Genomic DNA, 16,419 nt, shown 5'->3' on the forward strand with positions numbered 1-16,419 from the left:
AACCAACTAGACGCTTATGTCCAGGTAAAGATGGCTATTTCATGACAACATCAAGACATCTTTTGGTTGTTATTACCAGATTACAACCAGTATACAACCTGACCATGACATCATAAAAGTCGTCATAAGGACTTTATTGTAAACAGTTTTTCCCACTGGTTATAGTTAGTTATTCTGAAAAAACAAGTACCCTTTACAGACGATATTACAGAGACAACATGGATGTTACTGTTATTATCCGTAATGTGTTTAACATTAAACTCACCTGGTACATCACAGTTAGGCTGGCCAGTGCCGGGTCCTTTCCTGGTCCCTGCCCTCTCCTGCCCCCTGCTGTCCACACACCAGCAGTATCCTGTAGAACCGTGGCACTGTAGGGCTCTGTATTGACCCTGCTCATCGCACTCAGGCACAAAGACCCCCAGGATAGGATACCCCTCAGGACTGGTCGTCTGGACACTGTCTTTATGCTGCTCACAGTGAGTCTTGGGCCTCTCAGGACGATCTGTAGAGACAGGTAAGGGGTTAAACCAGGTCACAGTTTAAACTATTGTTTTTATGTATTTAGGCTTTTTCAGTTGTTTTTTTTACTAAATGTATCTCCACATGCAATTCGTAACAAAAGTAATGCTGGAATAACCTATTTTTTTCCCGACTGGTCATGGCAAATAACTGTCAGTCTCACGGTAATTGACCGTTAATTAACATAAACACATTTAACATCTCATGGTTTCTAAAAAGTTGAATACATCCATTATTTATTTTAGACAGGTCTAAAGAAGCATGATATGAAGAAAATGTAGTCTATTTCAGAAGAAAAGAATACCATACTCTGAGTTGTCCTTATGTTAGGTCCTGATGTAGCTATGCCAAATGGCTGTGGGCTACACTAGTTAATTTAGCAGACAAGATTTACTTATAATTCAGTGGCATTATTTTATAGTATGAAGAATACAATCAAACAAAACTGAATAAAATATAAATATGCTCTCCAAACGATGTGTGTGATTGCGCACATTCTGTGTTGAGCGGTTAACAAAGAAATGCTTAATTTAGAGTTATAAACGTAACTTTAGTTGTTCTACAAACATTGGGCTATATGTTTTGATTTTTAAAACATTGTAACATGCTGACCACACCGATGGCGTCGCGTGCGCAAGCGTTGCAAAATAAATGTACACATACATATTATTCAATCACTGCACCCACACTGCTCGCATGCGTCAACGACCGTCTGCGTAGTCATGCGCTAAAATAGGACTTGGTTCTATTTGTGATGCTTGACGCACTGCAAGTCCCACCTCTCCCATCTCCTCATTGGTTTTTAGGAGCATTTACCCACGTGGGTGATTGAAAGATGATCTGAGGTCCACAATCCAGCCCAGTTGGTGGTGGTAATGCACTTTAAAGTTGGTTGCGAACCGCCATATAAAGTCCAAAGATGAAGAAGCCTACAGTAGGAGAGATTACTAGAAACAAACTCGGTTTACCCTTTTATCTGTGGATTAATTGTCAGAGTAGAGGAACTTGTGCATTTCAGGTAAAATAACAACCCAATGTTTATATCCTAGGACAAATTAGCTAGCAACTGCAAGTTATCTGGCTAAATTGTCATAAATGTTTGATGCTTTTCGACCTGTCCCCAAATTAATAAAGTTGGTTCAGAGTTTGTTTTTATACTTCAACCTGTGAGTCTTGATCACGTCTGGTGTGGGTGGACAAAATCAACAAGCGTGCGATGGCGCACATGGACAAGTGGTCTGGTCAGCATGTAAGGCAGCATAATGAAACTCTAATGATGATTCGAAAAAAGTTGCTTGAAAGGCATGAGCTCAGCTTTGTTTTTTGCGAAGGCTGTACTCCAAAAGTCTCTCAATCACAATTTGACAAGCACTTGAAAATGCCTTGAATTTAATGGTGACATCCATGCCTTCTGCGGTCCTGATTGCTGCATTGTGCCATTCTCCCTGAGTGTGCTGTGCAATCCGAAGCGCCTCTCACTCACATGTCTCTTCGTCACGTGATCGAGTCTTTCTCACAGGCTACAAGTGAAGACAGACACATCGGGGACGCAACTGCCCGCGTTCTTATCCAATTCTGAGGTGCATATTGAAGATATTAGAAGAACTGTCCCCATTTACTATTCATCAGCCAACTCAAGATGAGTAGGCCTGACAAACAGAAAAAGCACTAGCCTATGTCAATCGACTATCCCCCGTAGTACAAAAGTTGGCCTATACTGTGCGAGAAATAAATATTCCAAACATAGTCTGGGACAGTTATGGGGTGCAATAAATCCCAAATTAATACAACCATTAAAAAAGGTTCTCACGCAATGTGGCTGACGCAACAGATCAGAAAGTTTAGCTTAAAATGTTGATAAACTATTAGGCTATTTCTTCACATTATAAGCGCAGCAATGCACACATGACAGTAGGCTATAATCAAATACATGTAATGCTTTTATTATAAAGGTGCATTTTTATGGTGAAAATTATTGTATGGTTCTGCTTTTCTTTTCTTAGTTAACCATGTGGTCTTTTTCTTTGTGATCTTGAACGTAGCCCTGTTTCTTTGTGTTCTGGAACGTAGCCCTGTCTTTCATTTTTGTTCATTGATTTCACCTGTGTTCGTTTCTCACCTGGTCTCATCAGCTCCCTATTTAGTTCAGTTCTTTCTGTTTGTATGGTTGTGAGGTATTTTTTGTTTTTGACTGCCTACCAGTTTGACCATGGTCTGTGACCACGATTCCTGACTTCTGTGAAGGCTTAATAAACATCTGCCACGCTCTGCTCATGAATCTTCACCTTTTTCTCCCTGAGTATACATTACAATTATCTTCCCAAAACTTGAAACTCATGCGCTGCTTATGAATGCCAGTTATGCTATAAACCCCTTGTAAAGCGGATTAATGTGCTTACATTTTAATTAAGAAGTTATTTGGCCACTTTAGTTGTGATACAAACCTTATCAAAACATATATAGGCCTATCTGCTCCTATAGGATCAAGAGAGACGCTCAAGTGTTTTAGTACTATATCTCTTGACACAATGATGAAAATAATCATGGCCTCTAAACCTTCAAGCTGCATACTGGACCCTATTCCAACTAAACTACTGAAAGAGCTGCTTCCTGTGCTTGGCCCTCCTATGTTGAACATAATAAACGGCTCTCTATCCACCGGATGTGTACCAAACTCACTAAAAGTGGCAGTAATAAAGCCTCTCTTGAAAAAGCCAAACCTTGACCCAGAAAATATAAAAAACTATCGGCCTATATGGAATCTTCCATTCCTCTCAAAAATTTTAGAAAAGGCTGTTGCGCAGCAACTCACTGCCTTCCTGAAGACAAACAATGTATATGAAATGCTTCAGTCTGGTTTTAGACCCCATCATAGCACTGAGACTGCACTTGTGAAGGTGGTAAATTACATTTTAATGGCATCGGACCGAGGCTCTGCATCTGTCCTCGTGCTCCTAGACCTTAGTGCTGCTTTTGATACCATCGATCACCACATTCTTTTGGAGAGATTGGAAACCCAAATTGGTCTACACGGACAAGTTCTGGCCTGGTTTAGATCTTATCTGTCGGAAAGATATCAGTTTGTCTCTGTGAATGGTTTGTCCTCTGACAAATCAACTGTAAATTTCGGTGTTCCTCAAGGTTCCATTTTAGGACCACTATTGTTTTCACAATATATTTTACCTCTTGGGGATGTCATTCGAAAACATAATGTTAACTTTCACTGCTATGCGGATGACACACAGCTGCACATTTCAATGAAACATGGTGAAGCCCCAAAATTGCCCTCGCTAGAAGCATGTGTTTCAGACATAAGGAAGTGGATGGCTGCAAACTTTCTACTTTTACATTCGGACAAAACAGAGATGCTTGTTCTAGGTCCCAAGAAACAAAGAGATCTTCTGTTGAATCTGACAATTAATCTTAATGGTTGTACAGTCGTCTCAAATAAAACTGTGAAGGACCTCGGCGTTACTCTGGACCCTGATCTCTCTTTTGAAGCACATATCAAGACCATTTCAAGGACAGCTTTTTGCCATCTACGTAACATTGCAAAAATCAGAAACTTTCTGTCCAAAAATGATGCAGAAAAATGTATCCATGCTTTTGTCACTTCTAGGTTAGACTACTGCATTGCTCTACTTTCCGGCTACCCAGACAAAGCACTAAATAAACTTCAGTTAGTGCTAAATACGGCTGCTAGAATCCTGACTAGAACCAAAAAATTTGATCATATTACTCCAGTGCTAGCCTCCCTACACTGGCTTCCTGTCAAAGCAAGGGCTGATTTCAAGGTTTTACTGCTAACCTACAAAGCATTACATGGGCTTGCTCCTACCTATCTCTCTGATTTGGTCCTGCCGTACATACCTACACGTACGCTACGGTCACAAGACGCAGGCCTCCTAATTGTCCCTAGAATTTCTAAGCAAACAGCTGGAGGCAGGGCTTTCTCCTATAGAGCTTCATTTTTATGGAACGGTCTGCCTACCCATGTCAGAGACGCAAACTTGGTCTCAACCTTTAAGTCTTTACTGAAGACTCATCTCTTCAGTGGGTCATATGATTGAGTGTAGTCTGGCCCAGGAGTGGGAAGGTGAACGGAAAGGCTCTGGAGCAACGAACCGCCCTTGCTGTCTCTGCCTGGCCGGTTCCCCTCTTTCCACTGGGATTCTCTGCCTCTAGCCCTATTACAGGGGCTGAGTCACTGGCTTACTGGGGCTCTCTCATGCCGTCCCTGTCTGGGTTGGCGCCCCCCCTTGGGTTGTGCCATGGCGGAGATCTTTGTGGGCTATACTCAGCCTTGTCTCAGGATGGTAAGTTGGTGGTTGAAGATATCCCTCTAGTGGTGTGGGGGCTGTGCTTTGGCAAAGTGGGTGGGGTTATATCCTTCCTGTTTGGCCCTGTCCGGAGGTGTCCTCGGATGGGGCCACAGTGTCTCCTGACCCCTCCTGTCTCAGCCTCCAGTATTTATGCTGCAGTAGTTTATGTGTCGGGGGGCTAGGGTCAGTTTGTTATATCTGGAGTACTTCTCCTGTCCTATTCGGTGTCCTGTGTGAATTTAAGTGTGCTTTCTCTAATTCTCTCTTTCTTTCTCTCTCTCGGAGGACCTGAGCCCTAGGACCATGCCCCAGGACTACCTGACATGATGACTCCTTGCTGTCCCCAGTCCACCTGGCCGTGCTGCTGCTCCAGTTTCAACTGTTCTTCCTTATTATTATTCGACCATGCTGGTCATTTATGAACATTTGAACATCTTGGCCATGTTCTGTTATAATCTCCACCCGGCACAGCCAGAAGAGGACTGGCCACCCCACATAGCCTGGTTCCTCTCTAGGTTTCTTCCTAGGTTTTGGCCTTTCTAGGGAGTTTTTCCTAGCCACTGTGCTTCTACACCTGCATTGATTGCTGTTTGGGGTTTTAGGCTGGGGTTCTGTACAGCACTTTGAGATATCAGCTGATGTACGAAGGGCTATATAAATCAATTTGATTTGATTTGGATAGGCTACATGAGGTGTGTGACTATGATTCAACATAAAAAAGGCAGTTACTTATGCTGGGCATCATTCACAAGTGATAATATAGGCTAATATTGTCACCAATCACACTATTCTTGATTTAATCTTGTCTTTACATATACTAAATAATATGTGTGAAATTTAGAATGGACCATTATCATGCACCTGTCTCGAAACCGGGAAGCGGAAAAAAATAGATCTATGCACTTAAATAGCGAATGGAGGATGCTTTTCCTGTAGTTCATTTTCATGCCAGCCAGGTAGGCTAGACTCCTGTTGTAAAGATAAACAATATGCTTAATATTAGGAAAGTTGAGAAGTAAATATAAACTCAGCAAAAAAGAAAAGTCCTCTCACTGTCAACTGTGTTTATTTTCAGCAAACTCAACATGTGTAAATACTATTTGTATGAACACAAGACTCAACAACTGAGACAAACTGAACAGGTTCCACAGACATGTGAATAACAGAAATGGAATAATAATGTGTCCCTGAACAAAGGAGGGGTCAAAATCAAAAGTAACAGTCAGTATCTGGTGTGGCCACCAGCTGCATTAAGTACTGCAGTGCATCTCCTCCTCATGGACTGCACCAGATTTGCCAGTTATTGCTGTGAGATGTTACCCCACTCTTCCACCAAGGCACCTGCAAGTTCCCGGACATCTGGGGGAAATGGCCCTAGCCCTCACCCTCTGACCCAACAGGTCCCATTTGTGCTCAATGGGATTGAGATCCGGGCACTCTGTCATGCTGGAGGGTCATGTCAGGATGAGCCTGCAGGAAGGGTACCACATGAGGGAGGAGGATGTCTTCCCTGTAACGTACAGCGTTGAGATTGCCTGCAATGACAACAAGCTCAGTCCGATGATGCTGTGACACATCGCCCCAGACCATGACGGACCCTCTACCTCCAAATCGATCCCGCTCCAGAGTACAGGCCTCGGTGTAACGCTCATTCCTTTGACGATAAACGTAAATCCGACCATCACCCCTGGTGAGACAAAACCGCGAATCGTCAGTGAAGAGCACTTTTTGCCAGTCCTGTCTGGTCCAGCGACGGTGGGTTTGTGCCCATAGGAGACGTTGTTGCCGGTGTTGTCTGGTGAGGACCTGCCTTACAACAGGCCTACAAGCCCTCAGTCCAGCCTCTCTCAGCCTATTGCGGACAGTCTGAGCACTGATGGAGGGATTGTGCGTTCCTGGTGTAACTCGGGCAGTTGTTGTTGCCATCCTGTACCTGTCCCGCAGATGTGATGTTCGGATGTTCTGATCCGGTGCAGGTGTTGTTACACCTGGTCTGCCACTGCAAGGACGATCTGCTGTCCGTCCTGTCTCCCTGTAGCACTGTCTTAGCCATCTCATAGTACAGACATTGCAATTATTGCCCTGGCCACATCTGCAGAACTCATGCCTCATTGCAGCATGCCTAAGGCACGTTCACGCAGATGAGCAGGGACCCTGGGCATCTTTCTTTGGTGTTTTTCAGTAGAAAGGCCTCTTTAGTGTCCTAAGTTTTCATAACTGTGACCTTAATTGCCTACTTTCTGTAAGCTGTTAGTGTCTTAACGACTGTTCCACAGGTGCATGTTCATTAATTGTTGGTATTTGGATTTTTACCAATTATCTTTGAAAGACAGGGTCCTGAAAAAGGGACGTTTCTTTTTTTTGTTGCTAAGGTTAGTAGGCCTAGTCCAGTGGTCACCAACCTTTTCTGAGTCAGGATCACTTTCTGAGTCAAAATGCACACCGAGATCTACCGGTGATTTTTTTATTAACATGACTTAAAAAATGTAAGCCTATGCAACAATAACCAATTAAAAACAGTACTGTAGCAATGAGGTTTCTGCAGTAAGCTATAGGCACAATACATTATCGCCGCATACTGGCTTTGCTTGAATTTATCTGCCAATTCATTGTTGTTCAGGACATTTAAAAAAAATTATATTTCAAAATTTGAGGTAGGCTATATGATCACACCGGTAATAGATCCATTGTTGTAGATCCATTGATGCACAGCTGAGTGAGCATACTGTGGAAGGACCACCAGAGGGCAGGCAGGGCTCATGGATAGTAGCCCAACAAGGCATGGGAGACAAGGTAACCAGAGGCAATTAAGCACAGCTGACGGTACTAATGACATACTCTCCTTCCCCTATAAGAGAGAGAATGGAACCAGCAGAGAGGGGGAAACTATCTCTGGAAGATGGCCACCGAGAGAGAGGAGCTATCCAGGAAGAACCACTAAGACGGTGACAAGCCCGTGACTTTTTGTTGTAGTTTAAAGATAATCCTATTATGTTCTTGTTTCATCTGGAGAAGAAGATGTATGTTTTTCCTTGGAAGATTTTCATTGATTACGTTGGAGTGTTTGTGTTGACCCAATGCCCTCAATAGAGAACTGTGTTCAATCAAGAAAACTTACTCCTGACTCGTTTATTCCACCTTCCCGCTTTAGAGTGATGACCAATTACTTGGTCCGCTCACATTGGTGGAGGATGCGGGCACTAGGTGGACGAGTGACACAAGGATAAGTGAGTAAATCAAGATTCTTCCAGTAGACCCGGAGGAACCCTTCAAGAACGATGGATAACGCCCTACTACAACAATTGATCACGGCACAGCACACAACCATAGAACTCCTGCAACAACAGCTGAGCCGACGAGAAGAACCTAGAGTTAAGCCAAGAGCGGCTGCTCACGCCATCTTACCTCGTCTCTCCAAGGAGGATGATATTGAGGCCTTTCTCATGACCTTCGAAAGGACGGCCACCTTGGAAGAGTGGCCGCCCACAGAATGGGCGAGCGCATTAGCCCCTCTTTTGACCGGGGTGGCTCAGGAAGCCTAATTTGACCTGGATTCCCGCGAAGCTGTGGACTATGGGCGACTAAAAACCGAGATCCTGTCCCGGTACCAACTGACTGCCAGAGATAGGGCTGTAAAATTCCATCAATGGACCTATACAGCTGATCAACCCGTCCGTGCCCAGATCTTCGCATTAATACGACTGACGAAACAGTGGCTAGAACCTGGAAAGGGAGTAGGACATGTGATAGAGACTCTCGTAGTGGACAAGATATTGAGAGAATTACCCAGTGACTTAAAAAGGGTTGTGGGGCAAGCCAACCCGTTGTCAGCCGACGACATAGCCCAGGCGGTAGAAACATATCGGTCTACAGGGGAGTTGTTAAAAAGTGACAAGGAGGAACGGAAGGAGTCTTCCAATCCCGTACCACGACTCATCCCGGCGCGCCCGCCGCCGAAACGTCCAAACCCCCCCCGGAGGTGGGAGAAGTCAGCCACCACACAGCAGGTTCGGTGTTATAAATGTCAGTCTCCCAACCATTATGCCCCACAATGTCCTAGCAAGGATGAGCCCATGGTCACGGAGTCATCACTGCCTATCCCCACACATCCCGTTTTGAGGGGGCAGGATCAACACTGTTGGTTAACAGAGATAGCCCCAGCCTCAGAGATTCCGGTGCGAGTCGAAGGACAAGATGTGGTAGCTATTCTCGACTCGGGAAGTATGGTTACGTTAGTAGTGGAGCGGATGGTGACCTCCGCAGCACTGCTACCAGACAAAGTAGCCGTATCCTGTATCCATGGAGACACCCACTATTACCCCACTGTGAATCTGCCTATTCTCACTCCAAAAGGAAGGTGTACAGTCAGGGCAGGGAAAGTGCCCCAGCTGAAGGTGCCATTATTGATCGGGAGAGACTGTCCCCTATATAAGGAGCTTCGGCAGATGACGTTATGTACGGGAAGAAGAGGGACAGGAAAGAAGAGAAAATCCAAGCCCGAGGTAGTAGTCCTACAAGGAGACGTAGCCGCGTCCTCGTCCTCTGCAGCAGAGGAAGAAATAGCGACCCAACGTTTACGACAGATATTCCAGGAAACCACCGATGAAGACACAGGTGAAGGGTTATACACAACGCAGGAAGAAAGGAGCAACCAGGCGCTAAGGGATATATTTGAAGCTCCATCCGAGGAGGGAACCTGGAAGGGATTCTCCTCGGTCACCCCTGATGGGGATGTGGAACATCCTCCACATCCCTCTACCGAGGTCGACCTGCCCCAGGAATTAAAGGGACAGTTCGGCACCTCGCAGCATAGAGACCCAGACCTAAGGGAGGCCATGAGGAAGGTGAAGGTGATCGACGGGAGGAACGTCGACGGATCAGGTGAGCCCCCTCTTCCTTACTATGCAATCAGGCGGGGTCTCTTATACTGGGTCGTACGACGAAGGGGGGAAAACCAGGAATTACTAATGGTGCCTAGGCCATACAGGGATACAGTTCTACAGTTAGCCCATTCCCACGTCCTAGGAGGACACCTGGCACGAGACAAGACTATTGACAGAATCATGCAGAGATTCTATTGGCCCCGGGTCACCCGGGATGTGGCCAGGTATTGTAGGACGTGTGATCAATGTCAACGTACAGCCCCACGGCCACACCTACGTAACCCTTTGATTCCTCTCCCCATCATAGAGACTCCCTTTGAACGCATAGCTATGGACCTCGTAGGACCCCTCCCAAAATCCGCCAGAGGACACGAGTACATCCTAGTGGTTATAGATTACGCTACCAAGTTCCCGGAGGCCATACCCCTGCGTAACATGTCGTCAAAGGGAATTGCCAAGGAGTTATTCCTGATGTTCTCTCGTGTGGGCCTCCCCAAGACTATCTTAACCGATCAAGGAACCCCGTTCATGTCCCGGTTGATGAAGGACTTGTGTCGGTTATATCAGGTTCAACAGATACGTACAAGCATATTCCACCCTCAAACAGACGGGTTGTGTGAACGCTTGAACAAAACGATTAGAAGCATGTTGAGAAGAGTGGTGTCCCGAGACGGGAAAAACTGGGACATGCTTCTCCCACACTTAATGTTTGCCCTGCGAGAAGTACCCCAGGCATCCACTGGATTCTCTCCGTTTGAATTGCTCTATGGCAGACCCTGTCGAGGAATCCTCGACTTAGCCAAGGAGACCTGGGAGACCCAACCATGCCCCTTTCGATCCACAATAGAGCACGTTACCCTGATGAGAGACCGCCTGTCCGCAGTGTGGCCCATAGTCAAGGAGCATATGGAGAAGGCCCAAAGGTTCCAAGGCCGGGCCTATGATAAGTCCGCGACCCCCCCGTGAGTTCACCGTGGGAGAGAAAGTGATGGTGCTTGTGCCCACGGCCGAACATCGCTTTCTGGCGCAGTGGAGGGGGCCCTACGAGGTAATGAAAAGGGTCTCACCGGTCAATTACCTCATCAAGCAACCTGACAGGAGGAAGAAGGTCCAACTCTATCACATAAACCTGCTGAAGACGTACCATGGACGAGAGGAGGAGGTGGCTTTGATGGCCCTGGAGGGCAAAGGAAAAGAGGAGGCTCTACCACAGGTGCGCCGTGGCCAAACTCTCCTACCGGAGCAGTCAAGACAGCTAGACAAGCTGATTATGAACTTCGGTCGAATATTCTCTCCATTCCCAGGACAAACAGATGTCCTGTTCCACCATATCCACACTGAACCCGGCAAGAAGGTGCATATCCGCCCTTACAGGATTCCTGAGGCTCGCCGAGTCATCGCTAAGAAAGAGGTGAGGGAAATGTTGAGGATGGGCGTGATCGAGCCCTCGACGAGTGAGTGGTCCAGTCCCATAGTCCTGGTCCCCAAATCCGATGGTAGTATGAGACTCTGCAACGACTTTAGGGGCGTGAATGCCATCTCTACATTCGATGCGTATCCCATGCCCCGCGTGGATGAACTCTTGGAGCGCTTAGGAAAGGCCAAGTTCATCACTACCCTGGATTTGACGAAGGGATATTGGCAAGTGCCGGTGGCTCCGGAGGATCGCCCAAAGACTGCCTTCGCCACCCCAGGAGGGCTTTTCCAGTATGTGAGGATGCCCTTCGGACTGCACGGTGCCGCTGCAACTTTCCAACGCCTCATGGATGCCATTCTACGGCCCCATCAAGAGTATGCAGCGGCGTACATAGACGATGTGGTCATCCACAGCGAGGACTGGGATAGTCACCTCCTGCGATTACGGGCGGTGCTCGTGAGTTTGGAAGCCACAGGGTTGACAGCCAATCCAAATAAATGCTGCCTGGGCCTGTCCGAAGCGGAATACCTGGGGTACACCGTGGGGAATGGGAAAATACGCCCACAGGCAGAGAAGACAAGGGCCATTCGTGACTGGCCTCGACCCCGGACCAAGCGAGACGTTCGGGCCTTCTTAGGGATGACAGGATATTATCGCCGTTTTATCCCGGGATACGCAACCATTGCCAACCCCCTCACAAACCTCATCAGGAAAAACCTGCCAAACCAGGTAGAGTGGAAAGACGAGACGGAAGAGGCCTTTCAATTGCTAAAAGATGGCCTGTGTTCTGATCCCGTTCTACAGGCTCCGGACTTCTCACAAGAGTTCATTGTGCAGGTCGACGCCTCGGATACAGGGCTCGGGGCCGTACTAGCTCAGGGTAAAGGTGAAGAAGAGAAGCCGATTCTCTTCATTAGTAGGAAGCTCAGCGATCGGGAACAGAGGTATGCGACCGTAGAGAAAGAGGCCTTAGCCATCAAGTGGGCCCTCGATTACCTCCGGTACTACCTACTGGGTCGGAGGTTTGCATTAGTTACTGACCATGCGCCCCTCACGTGGATGGTTGGTAAGAGAAACAATAACAACAGAATAGCCAGATGGTTTTTGTCTTTACAACCGTTCTCTTTCCATGTCATCCACAGGGCCGGATCGAGGAACGGGAATGCAGACGCGCTGTCCCGACGCGACCAAGACGGTGCGTCTGGCGCCCGACCCTACGGTTCGGTCCTGGGGGGGAAGGTATGTGGAAGGACCACCAGAGGGCAGGCTGGGCTCATGGATAGTAGCCCAACAAGGCATGGGAGACAAGGTAACCAGAGGCAATTAAGCACAGCTGACGGTACTAATGACATACTCTCCTTCCCCTATAAGAGAGAGAATGGAACCAGCAGAGAGGGGGAAACGATCTCTGGAAGATGGCCACCGAGAGAGAGGAGCTATCCAGGAAGAACCACTAAGACGGTGACAAGCCCGTGACTTTTTGTTGTAGTTTAAAGATAATCCTATTATGTTCTTGTTTCATCTGGAGAAGAAGATGTATGTTTTTCCTTGGAAGATTTTCATTGATTACGTTGGAGTGTTTGTGTTGACCCAATGCCCTCAATAGAGAACTGTGTTCAATCAAGAAAACTTACTCCTGACTCGTTTATTCCACCTTCCCGCTTTAGAGTGACGCCCAATTACTTGGTCCGCTCACAATACTTTTAAATAATTTGCTTTTTATTTTACTGGGCTGATGGTGCCTGCTACTGATGGTCTGTCTCAGCGGAGGGCGAGAGCAGCAGACTGAGGGTCCGTCTCTCAACATCCCTCAGCTCTCCCTTTCCTTCACTGACCAAAAAGGGACACAGTCTTCCAGCTGATGGCGAAAACTCGAGTCGCACCGCATTATTTCTGCCTCATGCACAAATTCATGTTGTTACTCCTATGAACAAAGAAAGTGAAATATTCCTTGATATTAAAAAAGACCCAAGCCGTTAATAATAACAACAACGCAAGCCTATAGCTACACTTACCTTCTCATTCATTACTGCCGCACTGCTTGTTGTAGCGTTGAGTGGAAATAGGAAGAATGCGCATTTATTGGCTTATAAAAGTTTTGAATACAAAGTAGTGACTGTGCTGAGTAAGAACTTAAACATGAACTCACTCATAAAAACAGCAGCTCTTTGCTGTATTCGTTGACAGTCTCTCTCTAGTCATGGTTTTAAACGTTTTGAAATCTCACAGTATCAATTTTGCCGTAGCTTTCTTTTATGCCTGCTACGTTAATGCAGACTCGGTCATCTAAGCAATCTGATTGGCCAGCAATGGAATAGTGCACTTGATTTCCTCTCCAGGCTCACCGGGAAGGCAGAGTTTGTACCTTCAGACACATTAAATGGCAACAGCTGAATTGGCTGCACCTACCACCAACAGCCGAGACTAATTAAAAAAAAAATAGGAACACAGGCTTTATCGTTGGGTTTTTTACAGAAATGTTTGGCGATCGACGAGAAATGTCCCAGTCGGTCTTCTCCCTGAATTTGCAGCATTGGTGTCAGTGTGGGATGCTACTCCTGTAAGGCCATCAAATGTGTGTCTGTGTGAAAGACACATAAAAATGAGTGGATTGGGTCATTAAAGTTACAACTCCTACCTTTTTCATCACAGTTAGGCTGGCTAGTGCCAGGTCCTTTCCTGGTCCCTGCTCTCTCCTGCCCCCTGCTGTCCACACACCAGCAATGTCCTGTAGAACCGTGGCACTGCAGGGCTCTGTATTGACCCTGCTCATCGCACTCAGGCACAAAGACCCCCGGGATAGGGTACCCCTCAGGACTGATCGTCTGGACACTGTCTTTATGCTGCTCACAGTGAGTCTTGGCCCTCTCAGGAAGATCTGTAGAGACAGGTAAGGGGTTAAACTAGGGAACTGATCAACCCAATCACACATTGCTATTCGCCCAAGCCTCCCCAGCTTCCGCTTCACCTAAATCCAGACAGCAGATGTTCCGAAAGAGCTGCAAAACCTGGACCCGTACAAATCAGCTGGGCTAGACAATCTGGACCCTCTCTTTCCAAAACAATCCGCCGCCATTGTTGCAACCCCTATTACCAGCCTGTTCAACCTCTTTCGTATCGTCCGAGATCCCTAAAGATTGGAAAGCTGCCACGGTCATCCCCCTCTTTAAAGGGGGTGACACCCTAGACCCAAACTGTTACAGACCTATATCCATCCTGCCCTGCCTATCTAAAGTCTTCGAAAGCCAAGTTAATAAACAGATCACTGACCATTTCGAATTCCACCGTACCTTCTCCACTGTGCAATCAGGCTTCCGAGCCGGTCACGGGTGCACCTCAGCCACACTCAAGGTACTAAACGATATCATAACCATCATCGATAAAAGACAGTACTGTGCAGCCGTCTTCATCGACATGGCCAAGGCTTTCGACTCTGTCAATCACCGTATTCTTATCGGCAGACTCAATAGCCTTGGTTTTTCTAATGACTGCCTCGCCTGGTTCACCAACTACTTTGCAGACAGAGGTCAGTGTGTCAAATCGGAGGGCATGTTGTCCGGACCTCTGGCAGTCTCTATGGGGGTGCCACAGGGTTCAATTCTCGGGCCGACTCTTTTCTCTGTATATATCAATGATGTCGCACTTGCTGCGGGCAATTCCCTGATCCACCTCTACGCAGATGACACCATTCTGTATACTTCTGGCCCTTCCTTGGACACTGTGCTAACTAACCTCCAAACGAGCTACAACACTCCTTCCGTGGCCTCCAACTGCTCTTAAACGCTAGTAAAACCAAATGCATGCTTTTCAACTGTTTGCTGCCCGCACCCGCCCACCCGACTAACATCACCATCTTGGACGGCTCCGACCTAGAATATGTGGACAACTATAAATACCTAGGTGTCTGGCTAGACTGTAAACTCTCCTTCCAGACTCATATTAAACATCCCCAATCAAAAATCAAATCTAGAATCGGCTTTCTATTTCGCAACAAAGCCTCCTTCACTCACGCCGCCAAACTTACCCTAGTAAAACTGACTATCCTACCGATCCTCGACTTAGGCGATGTCATCTACAAAATAGCTTCCAACACTCTACTCAGCAAACTGGATGCAGTCTATCACACTGCCATCCGTTTTGTTACCAAATCACCTTATATCACCCACCACTGCGACCTGTATGCTCTAGTCGGCTGGCACTCGCTACATATTTGTCGCCAGACCCACTGGACCCAGGTCATCTATACGTCTATGCTAGGTAAAGCTCCGCCTTATCTCAGTTCACGATAACAACACCCACCCGTAGCACACGTTGTAGCAGGTATATCTCACTGATCATCCCCAAAGCCAACACCTCTTTTGGCCGCCTTTCATTCCAGTTCTCTGCTGCCAGTGACTGGAACGAATTGCAAAAATCGCTGAAGTTGGAGACTTTTATTTCCCTCACCAACTTTAAACATCAACTGTCTGAGCAGCTAACCAATCTCTGCAGCTGTACATGGTCCATCTGTAAATAGCCCACCCAATCTACCTCATCCCCATACTGTTTTTATTTTATTTACAGTGCCTTGCGAAAGTATTCGGCCCCCTTGAACTTTGCAACCTTTTGCCACATTTCAGGCTTCAAACATAAAGATATAAAACTTTATTTTTTTGTGAAGAATCAACAACAAGTGGGACACAATCATGAAGTGGAACGACATTTATTGGATATTTCAAACTTTTTTAACAAATCAAAAACTGAAAAATTGGGCGTGCAAAATTATTCAGCCCCCTTAAGTTAATACTTTGTAGCGCCACCTTTTGCTGCGATTACAGCTGTAAGTCGCTTGGGGTATGTCTCTATCAGTTTTGCACATCGAGAGACTGAAATTTTTCCCCATTCCTTCTTGCAAAACAGCTCGAGCTCAGTGAGGTTGGATGGAGAGCATTTGTGAACAGCAGTTTTCAGTTCTTTCCACAGATTCTCGATTGGATTCAGGTCTGGACTTTGACTTGGCCATTCTAACACCTGGATATGTTTATTTTTGAACCATTCCATTGTAGATTTTGCTTTATGTTTTGGATCATTGTCTTGTTGGAAGACAAATCTCCGTCCCAGTCTCAGGTCTTTTGCAGACTCCATCAGGTTTTCTTCCAGAATGGTCCTGTATTTGGCTCCATCCATCTTCCCATCAATTTTAACCATCTTTCCTGTCCCTGCTGAAGAAAAGCAGGCTCTACCCATGATGCTGCCACCACCATGCTTGACAGTGGGGATGGTGTGTTCAGCTGTG

The 16,419-nt window shown here is 46.5% G+C and overlaps 1 protein-coding gene across 6 annotated transcripts in view; it reads right to left on the minus strand.

Moving 5' to 3' along the window:
- nid2a (nidogen 2a (osteonidogen)) overlaps positions 1–16,419 on the minus strand; it is a 113,210-nt gene that overhangs the window by 15,307 nt on the left and 81,484 nt on the right. For 5 of the 6 annotated variants that reach the window (XM_036962900.1, XM_021584308.2, XM_021584306.2 and 2 more), the window contains 2 exons: positions 13,783–14,022; positions 266–505 (listed from right to left, as the gene is read on the minus strand). In XM_036962900.1, the coding sequence (XP_036818795.1) occupies positions 266–505; positions 13,783–14,022 (480 nt within the window). The remainder of the gene's footprint in view (positions 1–265; positions 506–13,782; positions 14,023–16,419) is intronic. The other variant, XM_036962901.1, reaches the window with a different exon arrangement.

Source organism: Oncorhynchus mykiss, chromosome 25, assembly GCF_013265735.2.
Source record: "Oncorhynchus mykiss isolate Arlee chromosome 25, USDA_OmykA_1.1, whole genome shotgun sequence".
Taxonomy (NCBI): Eukaryota; Metazoa; Chordata; class Actinopteri; order Salmoniformes; family Salmonidae; genus Oncorhynchus; species Oncorhynchus mykiss.